Source organism: Podarcis bocagei (assembly GCF_964188305.1).
Source record: "Podarcis bocagei genome assembly, chromosome: 14".
NCBI classification, from domain to species: domain Eukaryota; kingdom Metazoa; phylum Chordata; class Lepidosauria; order Squamata; family Lacertidae; genus Podarcis; species Podarcis bocagei.
Window position 1 is genome coordinate 16799254 of NC_138139.1, and position 18434 is coordinate 16817687.

At 44.9% G+C, this 18434-nt stretch overlaps 1 protein-coding gene across 1 annotated transcript in view; it reads right to left on the bottom strand.

Annotated features, from left to right (window-relative positions):
* Nucleotides 1-2781: 2781 nt before the first annotated feature.
* The window catches only part of HDGFL3 (HDGF like 3), a 53733-nt gene continuing 38080 nt past the window's right edge, over nt 2782-18434 (bottom strand). The window contains exons 2-6 of the mRNA XM_081171336.1: nt 16800-16876; nt 11097-11235; nt 8473-8631; nt 6986-7132; nt 2782-4674 (exon numbers count right to left, since the gene is read on the bottom strand). Of these exons, the coding sequence (XP_081027462.1) occupies nt 4669-4674; nt 6986-7132; nt 8473-8631; nt 11097-11235; nt 16800-16876 (528 nt within the window). The 3' untranslated portion in view covers nt 2782-4668. The remainder of the gene's footprint in view (nt 4675-6985; nt 7133-8472; nt 8632-11096; nt 11236-16799; nt 16877-18434) is intronic.

Genomic DNA, 18434 nt, shown 5'->3' on the forward strand with positions numbered 1-18434 from the left:
TGGTAGTGCAAGTCTCTCCAGATACATATACACACACTGTTGTATTTGATTTTGCCTGATTTTCACAATTTTCCTATTGCAATGCATTTTGTATGTTGTTTTTACAAACATACGTGTTTTTACACACACTTTCCTCATTTTTGGCTAGAGAACTGCATCACAAAATTCGGAGAAGTGCGAATTTTGAAGCATAAGCTGTGTTTTTCGGTTCACATGTGGAAAGCGAGAATTCAGTAGGCTTGCCTTAAAATCCAAACTGCACTGGATTTCTCCATCCCTATGTTGAAAGCAGCACCTGTCTTGAGCCCTTTCCTACTGTGTACAGTGGTACCTTGGGTTACATACCCTTCAGGTTACATACGCTTCAGGTTACAGACTCCACTAACCCAGAAATAGTACCTCGGGTTAAGAACTTTGCTTCAGGATGAGAACAGAAATCGTGCTCTGGTGGCGCGGCAGCAGCAGGAGGCCCCATAGACTAAAGTGGTGCTTCAGGTTAAGAACAGTTTCAGGTTAAGAACGGACCTCCGGAACGAATTAAGTACTTAACCCAAGGTACCACTGTACGTCTCTCACCCCATGCCATGATTCCATCCTGCTACATGCCCAGCGCTGATTGAGGAAGATGCCTGTTTTGGTGAAGTTTGTAAATTATCTTACACAGGAAGAAAAAACTCTGTAGGGTTTATAGTGGCAGACCTTCAGTTTCACCCCAGCCAGATTGTATTACAGAACTACAGTTTCCTCTTCCCTTAGTCTCATCCCTTCCACCATTTCCTGCTCCTTGTTATTTAGAAAGTCATTTATGAATGACATTGAATTTGAGCTGAGCAATGAGTTGGCCAAGTTGGCCGATGATGCCAAATTGTTCAAGGCGCTTCAAACGGAAAGGGATAGTTTCAGAAGGATGTGCCCAAACTGGGTGAACAACGGGCAATAAAATGGCAAATGTTCTTCAGCATAAGCAAGTGATGCACATTGGTGCAAAAAAAAAAACCCCAACCACCCTTATTTCGCATGTACGCTGATGAGGTTTGAGCTGGTGGTGACTGACCACGAAAAGGACCTTGGTGTCATGGTGAGCAGCTCAAAGAAAACATCAACTCTGCACTCAGAGGTTTAAGGCAAATTCTACAACAAGGATCATTAGGAAAGGGGTTGCGACTGAAATGAGATTGAACAAATCTATGGTGTGATCATATCTGGAGTACAGTACCGAGTTCAACTCTGGTTTCCACAGCTCAAAAAGAATACTAGAGCTGGAAAACTTTCAGAAAAGGGCAAGCAAACTTACCCCTATGAGTAAAGGTTACACCATTTAACCATTTAACCGAGAGGCTCGGACATATTGATGGAGGATAAGTAACCAGGCTTTGAAAGGTTACTAGGCATGAAGGCAACGTTCTACCTCCTCCAGTATTAGAAGCTGTAAGGCTCTGATTGCCAGTTGCTGGGGAGTTGAAATGGGCTTCCCATAGGCCTCTTGTTGGCTGCTGTGGGGTCTCTGGTCTGCTGTAGAAGGGCTTTGCTAATGCTCTTTTCCCTCCACCATTATCTGAGGGATTGCAAGAAGCTGTTCTTTTATTTCTGAAGCTACAAAGTATGACATTTCCTGATGTCAGGTTCCTACGTGGCCATAGTGTGCAGGTTTTCCACACGTGGTAGAACGTGAATCCTCTGGCACCAGGCATCAAACTTTAAAATGAACTGTGTGCGAGTACCTGGACTAGCCGCCATTCCCTGGACAACGGGGGGCGCTGTGGTCTAAACCACTGAGCCTCTTGGACTTGCCGATCAGAAGGTCGGCGGTTTGAATCTGCGCGATGGGGTGAGCTCTCGTTGCTCTTTCCCAGCTCCTGCCAACCTAGCAGTTTGAAAGCACACCAGTGCAAGTAGATAAATAGGTACCGCTTTGGCGGGACGGTAAACAGCCTTTCTGTGCGCTATGGCTTCCCTCAAGGTGTCCCATTGCGCCAGAAGGGGTTTAGTCATGCTGGCCACATGACCTGGAAAGCTTTCTGTGGACAAACGCCAGCTCCCCCAGCCTAAAAGCGAGATGAGCGCTGCAACCCCAAAGTCGCCTTTGACCTGACATAACCGTCCAGGGGTCCTTCACCTTTACCTTTTACTAGCCCCCATTCCCTGGACTCCTCATTTACCACACTTAGCATATTGAGGCATGCAAGTGATTATGGCAGGGGTCAGCAAACATTTTCAGCAGGGGGCCGGTCCACTGTCCCTCAGATCTTGTGGTGGGGGCGGACTATATTTTGAAAAAAAAATATGAACAAATTCCGATGCCCCACAAATAACCCAGAGATGCATTTTTAAATAAAAGCACACATTCTACTCATGTAAAAACACGCTGATTCCTGGACCGTCTGCGGGCCGGATTTAGAAGGCGATTGGGCCGGATCCGGTCCCTAGTTTGCCTACCCATGGATTACGGGATGCATCCAATACAGCGCTTAAGTTGAGGTCACGTGGTGGTTTATCTGTTCTGTTGCAGAAATGTTCTGTGCTAATGGGGTGTGCTTGTGCAAAGGAATATGGGAGGAGGTTGCTGGCGGCTTCGCTGAACAACAAAGGGTGCAATCTCTTGCACAACTCTGGGTTCCTCAGGTGTGCAATGTTAAAACTCTCCCTTTGCGCTAGCGGTCAGAGAACGTTGGACTACAGCCATTATGTGACAGGTGAGACTTCTTTTATCTGTACAGCATGTGATTCTCTGAGCTTTTGATGCACACGGAGTCTCGTAAGTAAGAAAAGCAAGGGGACAGAAACAAGAAAGCTTTCCCTGTATTGGTGCTCTTATTAGAACGAACTCAACGATAACAGAATGCTTTGCTTTAATACTCGAGTTACATGAATACCTCACATTATTACACGTATGAAGCCAAATACGACGCTAACTTAGCTGCTTACAACCTCAAACCTTACTCCTGATACACATTCCAATAAATTTATTCTGTAAAAACAATAGTTTTTTGTGGTTTTTCCTTGTGTCCCCCCCCTCCCCATGATTTTTTATTTTTTTTGTACAGTAAACTTTTCAACTACAAACCTTGAGTACGCGAAAGACGAAAGAAGCATAACAAGGATTGATAAAAACTGGACTAAACCCATATGTTTTCACAATAAAAGCTGGCATTGAAAAATAAATAAAATTCTCTATTCTCACAATAGCAACAATAATGTACACAGAATAATGGATTTTGGAATGCTTACTTACTAGTCTAGATCTAGTTTTGAAAGTAGGGAAAAAAACAGAAAAATGGTGGCAGGATCTTTTCTTTCTTTCTTTCTTTTCCTTTTTAAGCCTTTCAGGTTGGGTTCTGCTTTTCAATTTGATGTTTTGGTTTATTTTCCCATAGGGTAATTATTATATTTGTTTTTTAAAAAAAACACTATCAGGCGCTTAAAAATGGAAGGCATCCGAAAAAGCTCAAATTTGCTTTGGGGTTTTGAAAAAAAGCTCCTTGTATTCATCTAAAGAAACACAAAAGACTTTCACTAACTCCACATATAAGAACTAAGTCAGAGAAATTTACGTTACATCATGACCTTGAGAAGTATTAAGAGTATAGCTAGCTAGGTATGTCTAATAAGGAAAGGTATTTTCATACAATATGGACTTTTTGAGCAGGAACGCAACTCAAGTACATTTTGCCAGGTTTTAAAACAGAGATGGCCCTCTTACGTCTTCTAGGAGGGGAGTCTTTTACTCTCCAGACAGTGGCTATATAGCATGTGATTTTGGGCGTGGGTATTTTTCTGCACGTAAATTTTATTGTTTCATGAATGAATGGGCATGGATCCTTATTCAAGATGGCGCCATCTTGACTCAAGGGCTTTACGGAGATCAGGCATACCGTTACATACAAATATGTACATTTACATGTCGCATACAAAAAATCCAAAAAAGAGAGATGGGGAAATATCTCCTATTTCATAGAACTTGAAAATAGTTTTTCTTCTTCTTTTAAATTTCCTTACAAACGAAATTGTGAGCAAATATTTTGCCCTATATTGACTGCAATTTGGCGGGGGAGGGGAGCACGTGAAACTGCCTAAGGAACGAAATCTAGCTTCTGCGCCATCTGCTGGCCACCCCTGTTTTCAAACCAATTGTAAAAAAAAAGTAATAATACACCAAGAATGGAAAAAGAGATTTTTTTTTTTTAAGTCATGGTTTGTAAGCAGAATAAAGATTCTTGCGGTACTTTACCAGAGGGCACTTTATTTCCAAACGTTTTTAATGTTACTGCTTTTTTTTAAAAGAAAAGGAAATTTCAGAAAACGGTTTAAAGTTTGGAGTTTTGGCCCTTTGTTTTTTTTGGGGGGGGAGGAGGTGTCAATGATGGGCGCGTTGGCAATGTTCTTGCATGTCACATTTGCTGGAAAAGAGCGTATTTTTTTTATTGTTTCGCGTGCGATTAAATAAAATGACGTTCAGAAAAGGGAACCCCTGGGGGTTGGGGAGATAACAATGAAGTTGAAAGTCGTTTCTGAGAACAGGGTGGATAGGAATGTGACCTAAATGTGCATACGAACAGATATGCTGCTGATGAACAGATGTGCTGACTTCTATCAAATCCAAGAATTTTAGACAACCAAACATGTAACCTTCTTGTGTCTTCCCTTAATATGCAGCAGTCAATATGTTGGTTAAGTCTGGGGGAAAAACAGGAAGAATATATGAATGCCTTTACAAATACGCATGCAAACAATTCAATCAGCATTATGTTATCAATTGGATATAACATTTTCAAAGTGAGGCCTTTGGCATGGTCCTCCAGATGTTGAGCCTTCATCCCTGACCACTGGCCAGAACATCTGGGAGGCCATAGAAAAAGATGTACCGTATTTTTCGCCCTATAGGACGCACTTTTCCCCCTCCAAAAATGAAGGGGAAATCTGGGTGCTTCCTATGGGGCGAATGCAGGCTTTTGCTGAAGCTTGGAGAGCGAGAGGGGTCGGTGCGCACCGACCCCTCTCGCTCTCCAGGCTTCAGGAACACATCCGCAGCCTAGGCAGCCCTACGGGAGGTCCGGCAGGGATGTCTAGGCTGCGGATAGCAGCCTGCCGCTCGGCGGGCGGGGCGCCCTGAAGCAGAGCGCCCCCCGTGCCAGTCAGACATCCGCAGCGTGGGGAGCCCTGCAGGAGTTCCCCGCAGGGCTCCCCACACTGTGGATAGCAGCCTGCCGCCCGGCGGGCGGAACGCCCTGATGCAGAGCGCCCCTCGCGCCGGGCAGACATGGGCCAGCCGCACAAGCTCGGGGGACAGCAGGGAGGCGCAGCGCCACCATCCCGCTGTTCCTTGACCTGGTTCGGTTTCCCCCACCTGCTTTTGGGGGGGGGGGAAATAAAGGAAATTTCCCCCTCTTTATTTCCCCCCCAGAAAACTAGGTGCGTCCTATGGGACGGAGCGTCCTATGGGATGAAAAATATGGTACATTTCCATCTGCAGTTTATGTCTAACTAAACCCTCTTCCAGATCCTGAAGGAGCGTCTCTATCCCCATCGTTCACTGAGGTCCAGCTCTGAGGGCCTTCTAGCGGTTTCCTCACTGCAGGAAATGAGGTTACACGGAACCAGGCAGAGGGCCTTCTCAGTGGTGGCGCCCTCCCATCAGATGTCAAGGAAATAAACAACTATCTGACTTTTAGCAAACATCTGAAGGCAGCCCTGTTTAGGGAAGTTTTTAATGTTTGTTGTTTTATCATCGTGTTTTTAATATTCTGTTGGGAGTCGCCCAGTGGTGGGGTATAAATAATATATAAAATAATAATATATTATTAATATCCTTGAAAACTTATAAGGGCAGGGTGAAGGACTCTTAAACTAGGACTCTCTTCAATATACAGTCATACCTCGGGTTGAAGTAGCTTCAGGATGAATATTTTCAGGTTGTGCTCTGCGGCGACCCGGAAGTAACGGAGCGTATTACTTCTGGGTTTCGCCGCTCGTGCAGTCGCTCAAAATGATGTCACGCGCATGTGCGGAAGCGGCAAAACGTGACCCGCGCACGTGCAGTCGCATCTTACGTTTACTTCAGGATGCGAACAGGGCTCCGGAACGGATCCCGTTTGTATCCAGAGGTACCACTGTACTAAATTTCTACAGTTAGGGGTACTACATTTGACAACTGAGGTTTGACTGTATTCCAGTGGCAATAGCAGATGCAGCCTGACCACAGTAGAAGGGCAGGAAAGGTGAAAGCCCCCTACACCACATGCTACAATCCAGATTAAGCCCCCCCCACCTGCAATTTACTTTTAAAAAGACACCCATGCAACTGATAATTACGAATCATGATGCATCTTCTCTGTGCCATGGGGGGTGACACATGTCTAGTTCTGGAATGACAATGCTATGCTGCTAGCTGGTTTATTTATTCTTTTAATACAGCACCATCCCATTGCATCTGGTCCCACCAGATTATGGCCACACAATACATTTAAAGCACTTTTATACCACTTTAAAGAGCCCTGGCTTCCCCCAAAGAATCCTGGGAAATGTAGCTTGTTAATCATACTGACCCCACTTCCCCTCACAGAGCTATACTTTCACGAGTTTCCTGGAAAGAGGAATTGATTGTTAAACAGGGTTGCCATATTTCAAAAAGTGAAAATCCGGACACAAAAGTTGTCGAGCTATTTTTTAGTTTTGCCCAAAGGAAATTCGCCAAAAACTATACTTAGGACATGGGTTGCTGTACATTCAGATTTCCCCGGACATTTCAGCGATTTCCGCCCAGGCACTGCTTCCGACTGCCGCATTCCAGCTATGTCCGGGAAATTCCGGGTGCATGGCAACCCTATCGTTCAGCCACTTTGGGAATTACAGCTCTGTGAGGGCAAATCACAATTCTCAGCACCCTTAACAAACCACACTTCCCAACATTTTTTGGGAGAAGTCGTGGCTGCGGAAAGCGACATTAGAATGCTTCAGATGTCATGGCCTGTGTTAAAGTAACCCTTACCCCTTCACTAGTTTTCTGCGAGTCTGAAGAGGTGTTTCTTGTGTCGTTGCCTGCTTCCCCAGCATCGGAGCTGCTCTTATTTTCTTCCTCTTTGCAGTCCTTGTCATCTTCATCTGCAGGAGATTTCCGTGACTGCTTGGAAGATTTCTAAGTATATCCATCAAGGGGGAAAGAAAAGAAGGCAGTCTGTATTTAAGCATTGTTTACTTGGATGTGAGAATACAGCAGATTCTGCCGGGGCAGTTTCTGGGTTCAATTTCATTTCCATTTTTGTCCCCTGTTGTTCTGAAGCGGATGCAATATTGTTAATTACATTTATATCCCAACTCTCCTCCAAGGTACTGAAGGTGACAGATATTATTCTCCCCATTTCCCCACCACTCTCACTGTGGCCTTTTGTGGTAACTTAGGCTGAGAGGTAGCGACAGGCCCAAGGTCATCCATTGAGACTGATGGAGAGCTTAAATGCTCTTTTTGTGAAGAAGATCAAACCCATCCATTCTGAATGAAATCAGCCCTGAGTGCTCACTGGAAGGACAGATCCTGAAGCTGAGGCTCCAATACTTTGGCCACCTCATGAAGAGAAGACTCCCTGGAAAAGACCCTGATGTTGGGAAAGATGGAGGGCACAAGGAGAAGGGGATGACGGAGGACGAGATGGTTGGACAGTGTTCTCGAAGCTACCAGCATGAGTTTGACTAAACTGCGGGAGGCAGTGGAAGACAGGAGTGCCTGGCGTGCTCTGGTCCATGGGGTCATGAAGAGTGGGACACGACTAAATGACTAAACAACAACAACAAGCCCAAGCAGACCCATCTTGAGAAGAGCTTTGAAGTTCTTCACCTTGTCTGCAAGACCTACTTGACACACCAACTCTGGGAGTGTCCTCTCTCCTCAGATCACTCACTAGCCATAGAGCAGCTCCAAGGGGTGGGTATATGCAAGTTTTGTGTATGTAAGTTGAACCCTTGGAACCAAACCCACATGAGATGAGGGGTTATTGTAGTAAGCCCCTGGAAGTTCTCCTGTTAAGATGGGAATTGAAGTGGGTTCCCAGGAGGTAAGACAGAGTGATAACAGCAAGAACCTTTATTGTACTAACAGAGCTGGACAACAGGGGCAAAGCAACTACTTTTATACATTTATGAAGGCCTGGGCCACTCCCAACGTGATTGGCTGTCTAAACTTTCAAGCTGCGAATCACGACTCAGAGTTTAAGGGCCAATGGCAGAGGCTCAAATCCTGAAATGTTCTATGATTGGATGTCATGTATTGAATCAGAACACAGGGGCTCAGTATCCTTAGTCCAGACTCAAGCTCAGGCAAACACAGACCACTGAATACATAACAGGAATGTGACATTGCATTATTATTATTATTATTATTATTATTATTATTATTATTATTAGTGTCATTATTCCATACTAATGAAAAAAAGAAAGCACTGCTTATGGGAAACAGCAACAAGAGCAAACCTCATGATTTACCTTCGAAGTGTAGGATTTTTTCCGTTTTGAGCCCGCTTTTTCGTTCTTTCTTTTGCCTTTTCCGTCCTCTTCTACCCGGTCACCTTCCTCCTCGCTGCTGGCGTCTGCCGTATTCCCTCCTTCCCCCTCAGTTTCTGATGAACTTTGTTGCTGAATGGCCTTTGGAATCAGACAAATCGTTGCAGCTTGTTTAGGCCTTTGTAACATCCCATATGAGGGAGAATCTGATTTAGAGATATTGGGCACTTTCTACCATTCTACCCAGATGTGAAACAGCCCTACTGTACAGATTGCCTACTTCTAAACAGAGCGGCACGTACTCAGTGTTAACACATGTGGGTCCCACTATCCGAATGCTCATTCTAAGAAAATCCACTCATCTGAACGCAATGAATTAGTGCCCAAATTTTGCTATACACACCACAGATTCAGATAACCAAACAGCTGGACCTGCCTGTAGTACAAATAAGCAGCCTTATTATTTGTTTGTGTTTTGCTGGTCCACGGCAGCCGTTTTGCGTGTCGAGGTCCCCAGGGCCACCCCAATAACTCACACATCACACAGAATTTTTTGTTTAAGATTTTTGGCATAATTTTGGCCACAACTTTATTGAAATACCAATTTGTGAGTGGTTGCTTAGGCATTGGTTGCGACTATCTGCCCCCACCATGGGGGACAAACTGACATTCCGCACGATGCGAAAGTCAGAATAGGGGAATACACTTGGGGGTTACGCGGAGCAGGGAACCTGCCCTCACCCCAAATGCAACCAGGAGCTCATTGCTATGGCCCGAGCCCCCTTGAAAGAGTGGACAAGCAATAGTTAGCCCCAATTCCTTTAACGGAATCCCTTGCAGCAGCAGCATTAGAGGGGCAGGCACTCAACCTACCAAGGGCAGGCACTCAACCGCTTCCCCTCAACCAACCAAACCATAAACCAATGCCTAACTGCAACCTTACAAGTTGTGACGATTTGCTGCGCAGTAGGCAAAACCCAAATGGCCCCAGCCAATCAGCCAGATGGACAAAATTCCTACCAGGCCCCTGCCCCAAGAGCAGATGACCCCATGACAGGCATAGCAAGGTCAAAGCGAACAACCCTAATTCTAGGGAGGGGGGGACGGGCAATCTGATGTACAGGCGAAAAGAGGAAGCCCTAGCCTCGTGCAAGGAGTTTTAGCATTTCTGGCTGCCAATCAACAAGTGGCAACATTAACTTCTTCCCAACAACAAGGGAAGCCCCAATCGCATCAGTGGCCAACGAACAATTAGCCCGCCCCCAACTTTGGAGTGTCCTGGCAGCCCCCACCACAACACGTGCTCTCCATGAAGGAGAACACGCTTTGCCAGATACTCTGGTGGGAGAGCTCGGATGAATAAGGGAGCCTTCCTTCCTTCCTTCCTTCCTTGTCTTTTGCAAAGTTGTAGTGGATTTCCCTGGGTTTTTTTCTTCTTCATTTGGGAGTCAAAATTTCATGGTTGGGAACGCATTAGAAATGTTTCCATAGGAATCAATGGAAATTGGCAACTCGTTATGCAAACGCTCACCTAACAAATGATTTTCTGAGAATGTATGTGTTCAGATAGCAAAACCTTCATGTACTTAAAACAGATAAAAAGGTGGTGCTGTTTTGGGGAAAGGGAAGGTTAAAGTGATAGAGTTGGTTCCTAGAGAGGAGAGAGAGAGATTACAGAGGAGACAGTGGCTAGACAATCTAGAAAATGGCTGACCCATCTATGTAGGCCATAATCTGACCCTAATAGCAATGGGATGTTCATCTGCACCAGGGGAATTTTTTACAAGTACCATTAGAAAGAAAGGGGAAAGGGGGAAAAGGGAAAGGGAAAAGAAATATTTTCTGAGTTATGAACAGGGAAAACGTGAAGGGCTGGCTATTTTGCTAATGCCATTGTACAGGTGTCATGTAACAAGTCACTAAACCAAGCAATGTGGAAGCTGCCGCTGAAATTTTGTTGTTGCTGCTCCAAAATTTAACCTCTTTTTACTAGACCTGACAGGCGGAGGGATGAAAGACAATGAGAAGGACCCAGAAGGGCCCCCAACCATTTGCAATCTTATTTTCACACTTCAATGGTATCTGAGATTTCAGCAGGAATTGCCCCCACACTTCCTGGCATAGCTTCTCAACCACATGAGCCAGACACTTGTTCTTCCTTTTAAAAAAAATCAGAAATGAAAGCTCTGCTTCTCCAGAACTTGAGATCTCTGCTCACTATCAAATCCTGTGGTTTGCCACCTCTCTCATGGGTTTGAGGCTTTTTTAATATTTATTGTATTTCTAACTTGTCTTTCCTCAGACTGGGCCCAGAGAGAGGGAGAAAGGAAAGTACAGCCTTTACAAACAAACAAACAAACATTTGGAGCCAACACTGCTAGTTCTAAACCCCAAACAGAAAACATGATGCTTCTCAATAAGACCTAGTCTTATTATCATGATGGATTTGGCATATTATAACTCAATGCCCAGAGGCATTGTTGCTGTAAGATGCTTCCTGCTAACTCTAGACACCTCTGAGGCCCAAAATTGTCTGTACTTTGGTAAATGTGCCCTGAGAGAGGCTTAGCTGAGAAAAGCTAAAAGAGAAAAGAAACCATTCCTACCTGGTATCCAGTAAACTTGACACCGGGGTTGTTTTCGATTTCCCACAGGCCTTCGTTAAATCCTTTTCGTTTGTTCGATTTCCCAAACTTGTCTTTATATTCTTTGTATGGGAAGAGATCTTTAGGCCCCAGAAAAGCACTGCGGTTTAATGAAAATGACAGTCAAATGGTAGTTCCATATGCTACATTAGGTACAGTAATATGATAGTCACTGTTCGGAGAAATTGGTCCCATGAAAAATGGAACTAGTTAGTCTTGATTGTGGCTTTATTCAGACATCACAATACCAAACCATGGCTTGCGGTCAGACAAAACATAGTTTGGAGCTGCATGCCTGCTTTCCGTTTTCTGTCTGCTCAGCAATGTAGTCTTCAGGTGCTGCAGCCTCTGGAGGAGGAACAGCAACTGTTGCTATGGTTTGTCAAGTCAGGCATCACAACAAACCATAGTTAGCACAGACTAACTATGTATGGAAGTGAGAGCTGGACCATAAAGAAGGCTGATCGCCGAAGAATTGATGCTTTTGAATGACGGTGCTGGAGGAGACTCTTGAGAGTCCCATGGACTGCAAGAAGATCAAACCTCTCCATTCTGAAGGAAATCAGCCCTGAGTGCTCACTGGAAGGACAGATCGTGAAGCTGAGGCTCCAATACTTTGGCCACCTCATGAGAAGAGAAGACTCCCTGGAAAAGACCCTGATGTTGGGAAAGATGGAGGGCACAAGGAGAAGGGGACAACAGAGGACGAGATGGTTGGATAGTGTCTTCGAATCTACCAGCATGAGTTTGACCAAACTGCGGGAGGCAGTGGAAGACAGAAGTGCCTGGCGTGCTCTGGTCCATGGGGTCACGAAGAGTTGGACACGACTAAATGACTAAACAACAACAACATGGTTTGCGAGCCTCATGTTAAAGTGCTGATTCTGGTTTTGTAACCAAGGAGAAAATATGGGTTTGTCAATTCATACAACATACCATGCAGTTTCCTTAACCATGGCTTGACCTGATGTCTCAATAGAGCCTAACCACAGCCTCATTAATATCAATAGCATTTAAGCGTGGCTAATCTAAATAAGGGCACTTTACAATGTTGGTTCGTTCTTCCTACTTTTTATTTTGCTTTATAATCTTGCTTCCTGGTTCCAGTCCCAGTGGTTACATTTGGACAGAATGCTGGCCATCAGCCAAGATTAAGTAAATTATCTAGCCACTTATTTCAGACTTCAGTTTTATCCCTCTCAACATCTGAAGATCTCAGAGCTGATTATAGTATTTATGCATTGTGTATGTATTGGTAAGCCAAGAAGAAACCTTGACTTCAGATCGTGGTCTGGAGAGAAACAACCCTGTTATGCTCAGGCATAACACTATGGCTGTGTACAACATTATTATTTACTCGGGCTCCAGTGTGTTCCTACTGGTGGTATTGGTTTATTGAATATATAGGGGGAAATTGTGTACAGTTGAAAACATAATAATAGTAATAATAATAATAATACCCCGCCCATCTGGCTGGGCCTCCCCAGCCACTCTGGGCGGCTTCCAACAGGATATTAAAAACACAATAAAAGATCAAACATTAAGAACTTCCCTAAACAGTGGGCAACATTAAGATATATTCAACAGTGTAAGTAAGTTTTGATGGATGCAATAATGGAACACTGAATGGTTGAGTTTATGTAAAATATGCAGGGATTTATGATATGCAAAATGAACCATGGAAAGAGAAGAAGGGAAGTCATTTATATTTTAAGGATGTTTAAATGAGTATTCTAAATGGTAAAACAGAAAAATTAATTTCACACACACACACAATGTGTCAATGTTACTGCAAACCTGGAACACATTACACATGCAGACACATTGTACTCTTATCACCCTAACAGAAATGGATGGAGATGCCAAACGATACCAGTGGGTGTATGTTAACTCTGCACTGCTTCCTAACTCTATGATTAGGACACTCTGCAGCGCTACTGCAGTTAAATGTTAGGTGAACCTGCCCTCCTGTGGTGAAGCTACAAATTGCCACTTCCAGCTGCCTGCAATTTGCTGCCTGTCCATATTGGGGTAGCATTGGTGAAAATCTTTTAGTCGCATAAACGTTGCCGATTTCCTTGGCATTCAGAAAGACCTTTGAGCTCGTCCTGTGGTTGCTTAGTGGGGAGCAAAATACAATCCGTTGCAGAAATTTCCCTCCCTGGTACGCAGGATGGTAGCCCCACAAACAAACGAGATCAAGACGTATATTTTTAGCTTGTTTCTAAAATGCAATTCGGGATAACAAATGTAAGGGAATCACCTACAGTCACAAACTGGTAGCAAATCTAAACGCCTGCTTGAACGAACACCATGGGAGCAGGGGCAAAACACAGCACTCATAATAACGCTAACAATATATAGATAGATTAGATAGATAGATAGATAGCACTAATAATTATCAGTACAAACCGAGATTAACAACAGCATCAAAATACTATTGCGGATGGTCCTCTTTGCAGGCCGCAACAGACATCTTTAGAGCATTCCGGCCATCTTTTTGAGCTGCAAAGGTGGCAACCTGTTTTTGTAATGGTTTTATTGTGGTCTGCCAACAGATAGCAAATGAAGAAGAGAAGAGTTTGGATTTGATATCCCGCTTTATCACTACCCTAAGGAGTCTCAAAGCAGCTAACATTCTCCTTTCCCTTCCTCCCCCACAACAAACACTCTGTGAGGTGAGGGAGGCTGAGAGACTTCAGAGAAGTGTGACTAGCCCAAGGTCACCCAGCAGCTGCATGTGGAGGAGCAGGGAATCGAACCCAGTTCACCTGATTACAAGTCCACTGCTCTTAACCACTACACCACACTGGCTCAGTCAGGGTCTGGCCAGCTCTTGCTGCCAAAGGGTTTCCCCCACAAAGCAAGCTCTGAGATCTCTATACAAGCGAGGAGGCAAAAGTAATGCACTACCTCAGGGATGTCCAACTGGTCGACCGCAATCGACAGGTAGATAGCGGTAGATCGCGGGCTCATTTTCCTAAGTGGGGGGAAGAGAGCATCCGCACAGGTGCTGTCCTGACCTGGCAAGAGTCTCTTGTTGCTCGACTGCTGGCACTGGTGTCCTGCTGGTGTGTGTGAAGCCCTGCCGGCAGGCTGCATCAACTTCACTCCAGCAGGTGGCTTTGTGGATCCCTGGGCATGCCGGTCTACCCATGTGATTGGTCCCTCGTGGGAGCATCACCAGGGACAAAGGCCCACCTAAGCACTGTAGGTGAGGCGAGAGCAGTGGAGTGTATATTCTTTTGTAAGTGATCTATGGCGTGTCCGCCTAAAAAGCAGAATAACTGTGGCTTGCCCCCCTAAAAAAGGTCAACAATTTTGGCTTGCCTCCCCAATGGGTAGATCACTGCCAGTTTTTAATTCCGGGAGTAGATTGTGAAGTCTCTTGGGAGTTGGACGTCTGTGCACTACATCAACTAAGGTAAAGGTAAAGGGACCCCTGACCATTAGGTCCAGTCATGGCCGACTCTCATCCCGCTTTATTGGCCGAGGGAGCCGGCGTACAGCTTCCGGGTCATGTGGCCAGCATGACTAAGATGCTTCTGGCGGACCAGAGCAGCGCACGGAAACACCGTTTACCTTCCCGCCGGAGCGGTACCTATTTATCTACTTGCACTTTGACGTGCTTTCGAACTGCTAGGTTGGAAGGAGCAGGGACCGAGCAACGGGAGCTCACCCCGTCGCGGGGATTCGAACTGCCGACCTTCTGATCAGCAAGTCCTAGGCTCTGTGGTTTAACCCACAGCACCACCCACATCCCTTACTACACCAACTACCTCCCCACAAACACAGGTCCACTGGGCAAGTGCAATGATAACACACAGCCATATGTGTATATGAAGAAGTGTGCATGCGCACGAAAGCTCATACCAATAACAAACTTAGTTGGTCTCTTAAGGTGCTACTGGAAGGAATTTTTTTTATTTTGTTTCTACTTCGGCAGACCAACATGGCTACCTACCTGTAACAAGCACAGCCATATGTTGTTTATGCAGAATTTTGCTACATATTAGTGTGAATTTCAAAAATTCCAGTGAATAAAAATACATTTTTAAAAAATCCTGACTTATAAACATCACTGAAGTATTCATAAGCAACTTTGTTTGTTTGTGTGTGTGTGTGTGTGTGTGTGTGTATGTATGTAACTCAGTTCCGGCACTTCTCAGATGGGTGGCACTGCCATTATAAGGGAAGAAGGGAGGCATTCATGGTGAGTTCTGGCACCTTTTTTCTAGAAAAAATTGCCCTGTTACAATTATAATGAATTAAGTCTGTATACTGCCCTTCATCCGAAGATCCAAGGGTGTTTCACAACAGCAAAATACAAAATAAGAATATAAAATGTGTAATAAAACAAAAACAAACCAATAAGGCTCCTCCCACAAACACATTTAAAGAGCCATAGATTGTCTATTGAACCAAAGGCCTAGGAGAAGTTTTTGCCTGGTGCCTAAAGATATGTAGTGAAGGCGCCAGGCAAGCTTCCCTGGGGAGAGCATTCCACAAATGTGGCGTCACCACAGGAAAGGCCTGTTCTTGCATTGCCACCCTCCAGACCTTTTGTGGAGGAGGCACACAAGGTGATGAAGGTGATGATTGCAGGGTTGGTGCCTATGGGCAGAGACAGTCCTTAATAATAATAATAATAATAATTTGTATTTATATCCCGCCCTCCCTGGCCGAAGTCGGGTTCAGGGCGGCTAACATCAGATATATAACATTAGTATAAAATCAAACAATAATTAAATTACCTCCTAAAAACAGGTCAAAATCAAATTAAAGTCTAATTAGATGGCTTTCCGCAGGGTTAGGATTGGAAACAATAAATGCTCATACCTTGAGGTATTGTGGTCCTTAGATATATCTGTTCCATTTCTGTCATGCCCTCCCTCCCTCCCAAGAAACATAAGGTGGCAAACAGCCAAGCAGTAAAAAAAGACAATTAAAATACTGAAGAAGTGTATCTGAAGAAGTGTGCATGCACACGAAAGCTCATACCAAGAACTAACTTAGTTGGTCTTTAAGGTGCTACTGGAAGGAATTTTTTTATTTTGACTATGGCAGACCAACACGGCTACCTATCTACAATTAAAATACTGTTTCTATATAGTGATGAATTGCTACTTAATTGCTCAGTGCATATGTCTTTTTAAAAAATAAAATAAAATTACAGTACATTCGCTGTCTTGTTAAGTGGATCAGTCTAGGCCAGGCTTCCTCAACCTCAGCCCTCCAGATGTTTTTGGCCTACAACTCCCATGATCCCTAGCTAGCAGGACCAGTGGTGAGGGATGATGGGAATTGTAGTCTCAAAACATCTGGAGGGCCGAGGCTGAGGAAGCCTGGTCTAGGCCATAGTGAGGGGAAAGTCTTAGGCAGAGTTTACCCTATAAAAGCACATTCTTTCCCTTAAATAATTCTGGACACTGTGGTTTATCGCACACAGTTACAGTTCCCAGAAACTACAGAGCCCAGAATTCTTTGAGGCACCGAATGTGCTGTGAATGTGCTTTAGAAGTATACAGGCTGTTTGCAGCCTCAATGAATGCAGAAAACTTCAGTCTCCTACCAATTTCAAAGCAAGCTCATATTAGAAGAGAAGCACCGGGCTCAAATGGTTTAAAAGCATATTTTTAAAAGCGTGTACGTTTGTTCACTTACGTTTCATGAGTCCCGAAAAAGAAGATGGGGTACTTATTTGCGGGAGGCTTCACGGCTCCCTCAGGGAGTTCGTCAATCTGTTGGAAAGAAACAGATGTGGGCTCATTACCAAATGTCCAATGAATTTGGCAGTAAGGGAGGACTGGCTGCAAATTTCAAAGAACACAGTATAATGGACAATGCAGCTGGCCAACTCAGGGATTCCTGAAAATGCATATGGCTGGTACATGAGCCAGTTCAGACCCTCCAGGTGTCCCTATTTTCCAGGGACAGTCCTGGATTTCTGATTTGATCCCTGAGGAAGTCCCTATTTTCATCAGAGTATGGAGTTATGTCAGGGGTCAGCAAACATTTTCAGCAAGGGGCTGGTCAACTGTCCCTCAGACCTTGTGGGGGGGGCGGACTATATATATATATTTTGGGGGGGAATGAACGAATTCCTATGCCCCACAAATAACCCAGAGATGCATTTTAAATAAAAGCACACATTCTACTCAAGTAAAATCACCAGGCAGGCCCCACAAATAACCCAGAGATGCATTTTAAATAAAAGGACACATTCTACTCATGTAAAAACATGCCGATTTCCGGACCATCCGTGGGCTGGATTGAGAAGGCGATTGGGTCGGATCCAGCCCCTGGGCCTTAGTTTGCCTACCCATGAGTTATGTGATCCCCTGAGCCAAGGAGATAAGTACCAGATTTTTCCGTGTATAACATGCCCCCGTGTATAAGACGACCCCTATTTTTGGAGACCTCTCCAAATTAAGGAAATGGGGGGAGATTGCCCAGAGTTGTTCAGCTTATTTGGGGGGGGGACTACCCAGAGTTGTTGAGCTTTTTTAGGGGGGGTTGCCGACAACCGCTCACCCGCAGGACCGCCACTGCCAATCGCACGCCTCGCAGATGAAAGAAATCGTCAAAAGCAGCTGCCAATCACACGTCCAATTAACAGAGCAGCAGCCAATTGTCAGCAGGCCTTGCTGCCGCGGCCACCAATCAACCACCCAATCGCCGCTGACAATCTCCTGCTCGCGGCTGCCACCAATCGACCGCCCCCCCTGCACTATCTGTGTATAAGACGACCCCCAATTTTTAGCATTTCTTTTTTATATATAAAAAATTGTCTAATACACAGAAAAATACGGTAACTAGGTAAAGGTAAAGGGACCCCTGACCATTAGGTCCAGTCGTGGCCGATTCTGGGGTTGCAGCGCTCATCTCGCTTTATTGGCCGAGGGAGACGGCGTACAGCTTCTGGGTCATGTGGCCAGCATGACTAAGCCGCTTCTGGCGAACCAGAGCAGCGCATGGAAACACTGTTTACCTTCCCGCCAGAGTGGTACCTTTTCATCTACTTGCACTTTGACGTCCTTTCGAACTGCTAGGTTGGCAGGAGCAGGGAATTGGACTAGATGGGACATTGGTCTGATCCAGCAGGTTCTTCTCATGTTCTTAAAATGGGGTAGCTCTGTACAAACACACATCGATGTGACTGGCACTTGGTAGAACCCCCGCTTTCATTTCAGGGGGAAATGTGGACATCTGAAAATATTTGCTTGCATGAGAAACTGACTGGAAATGTACTAGGACAGGGGTGGCCAGCTTCCAAGAGACTGCAATCTACTCATGGAA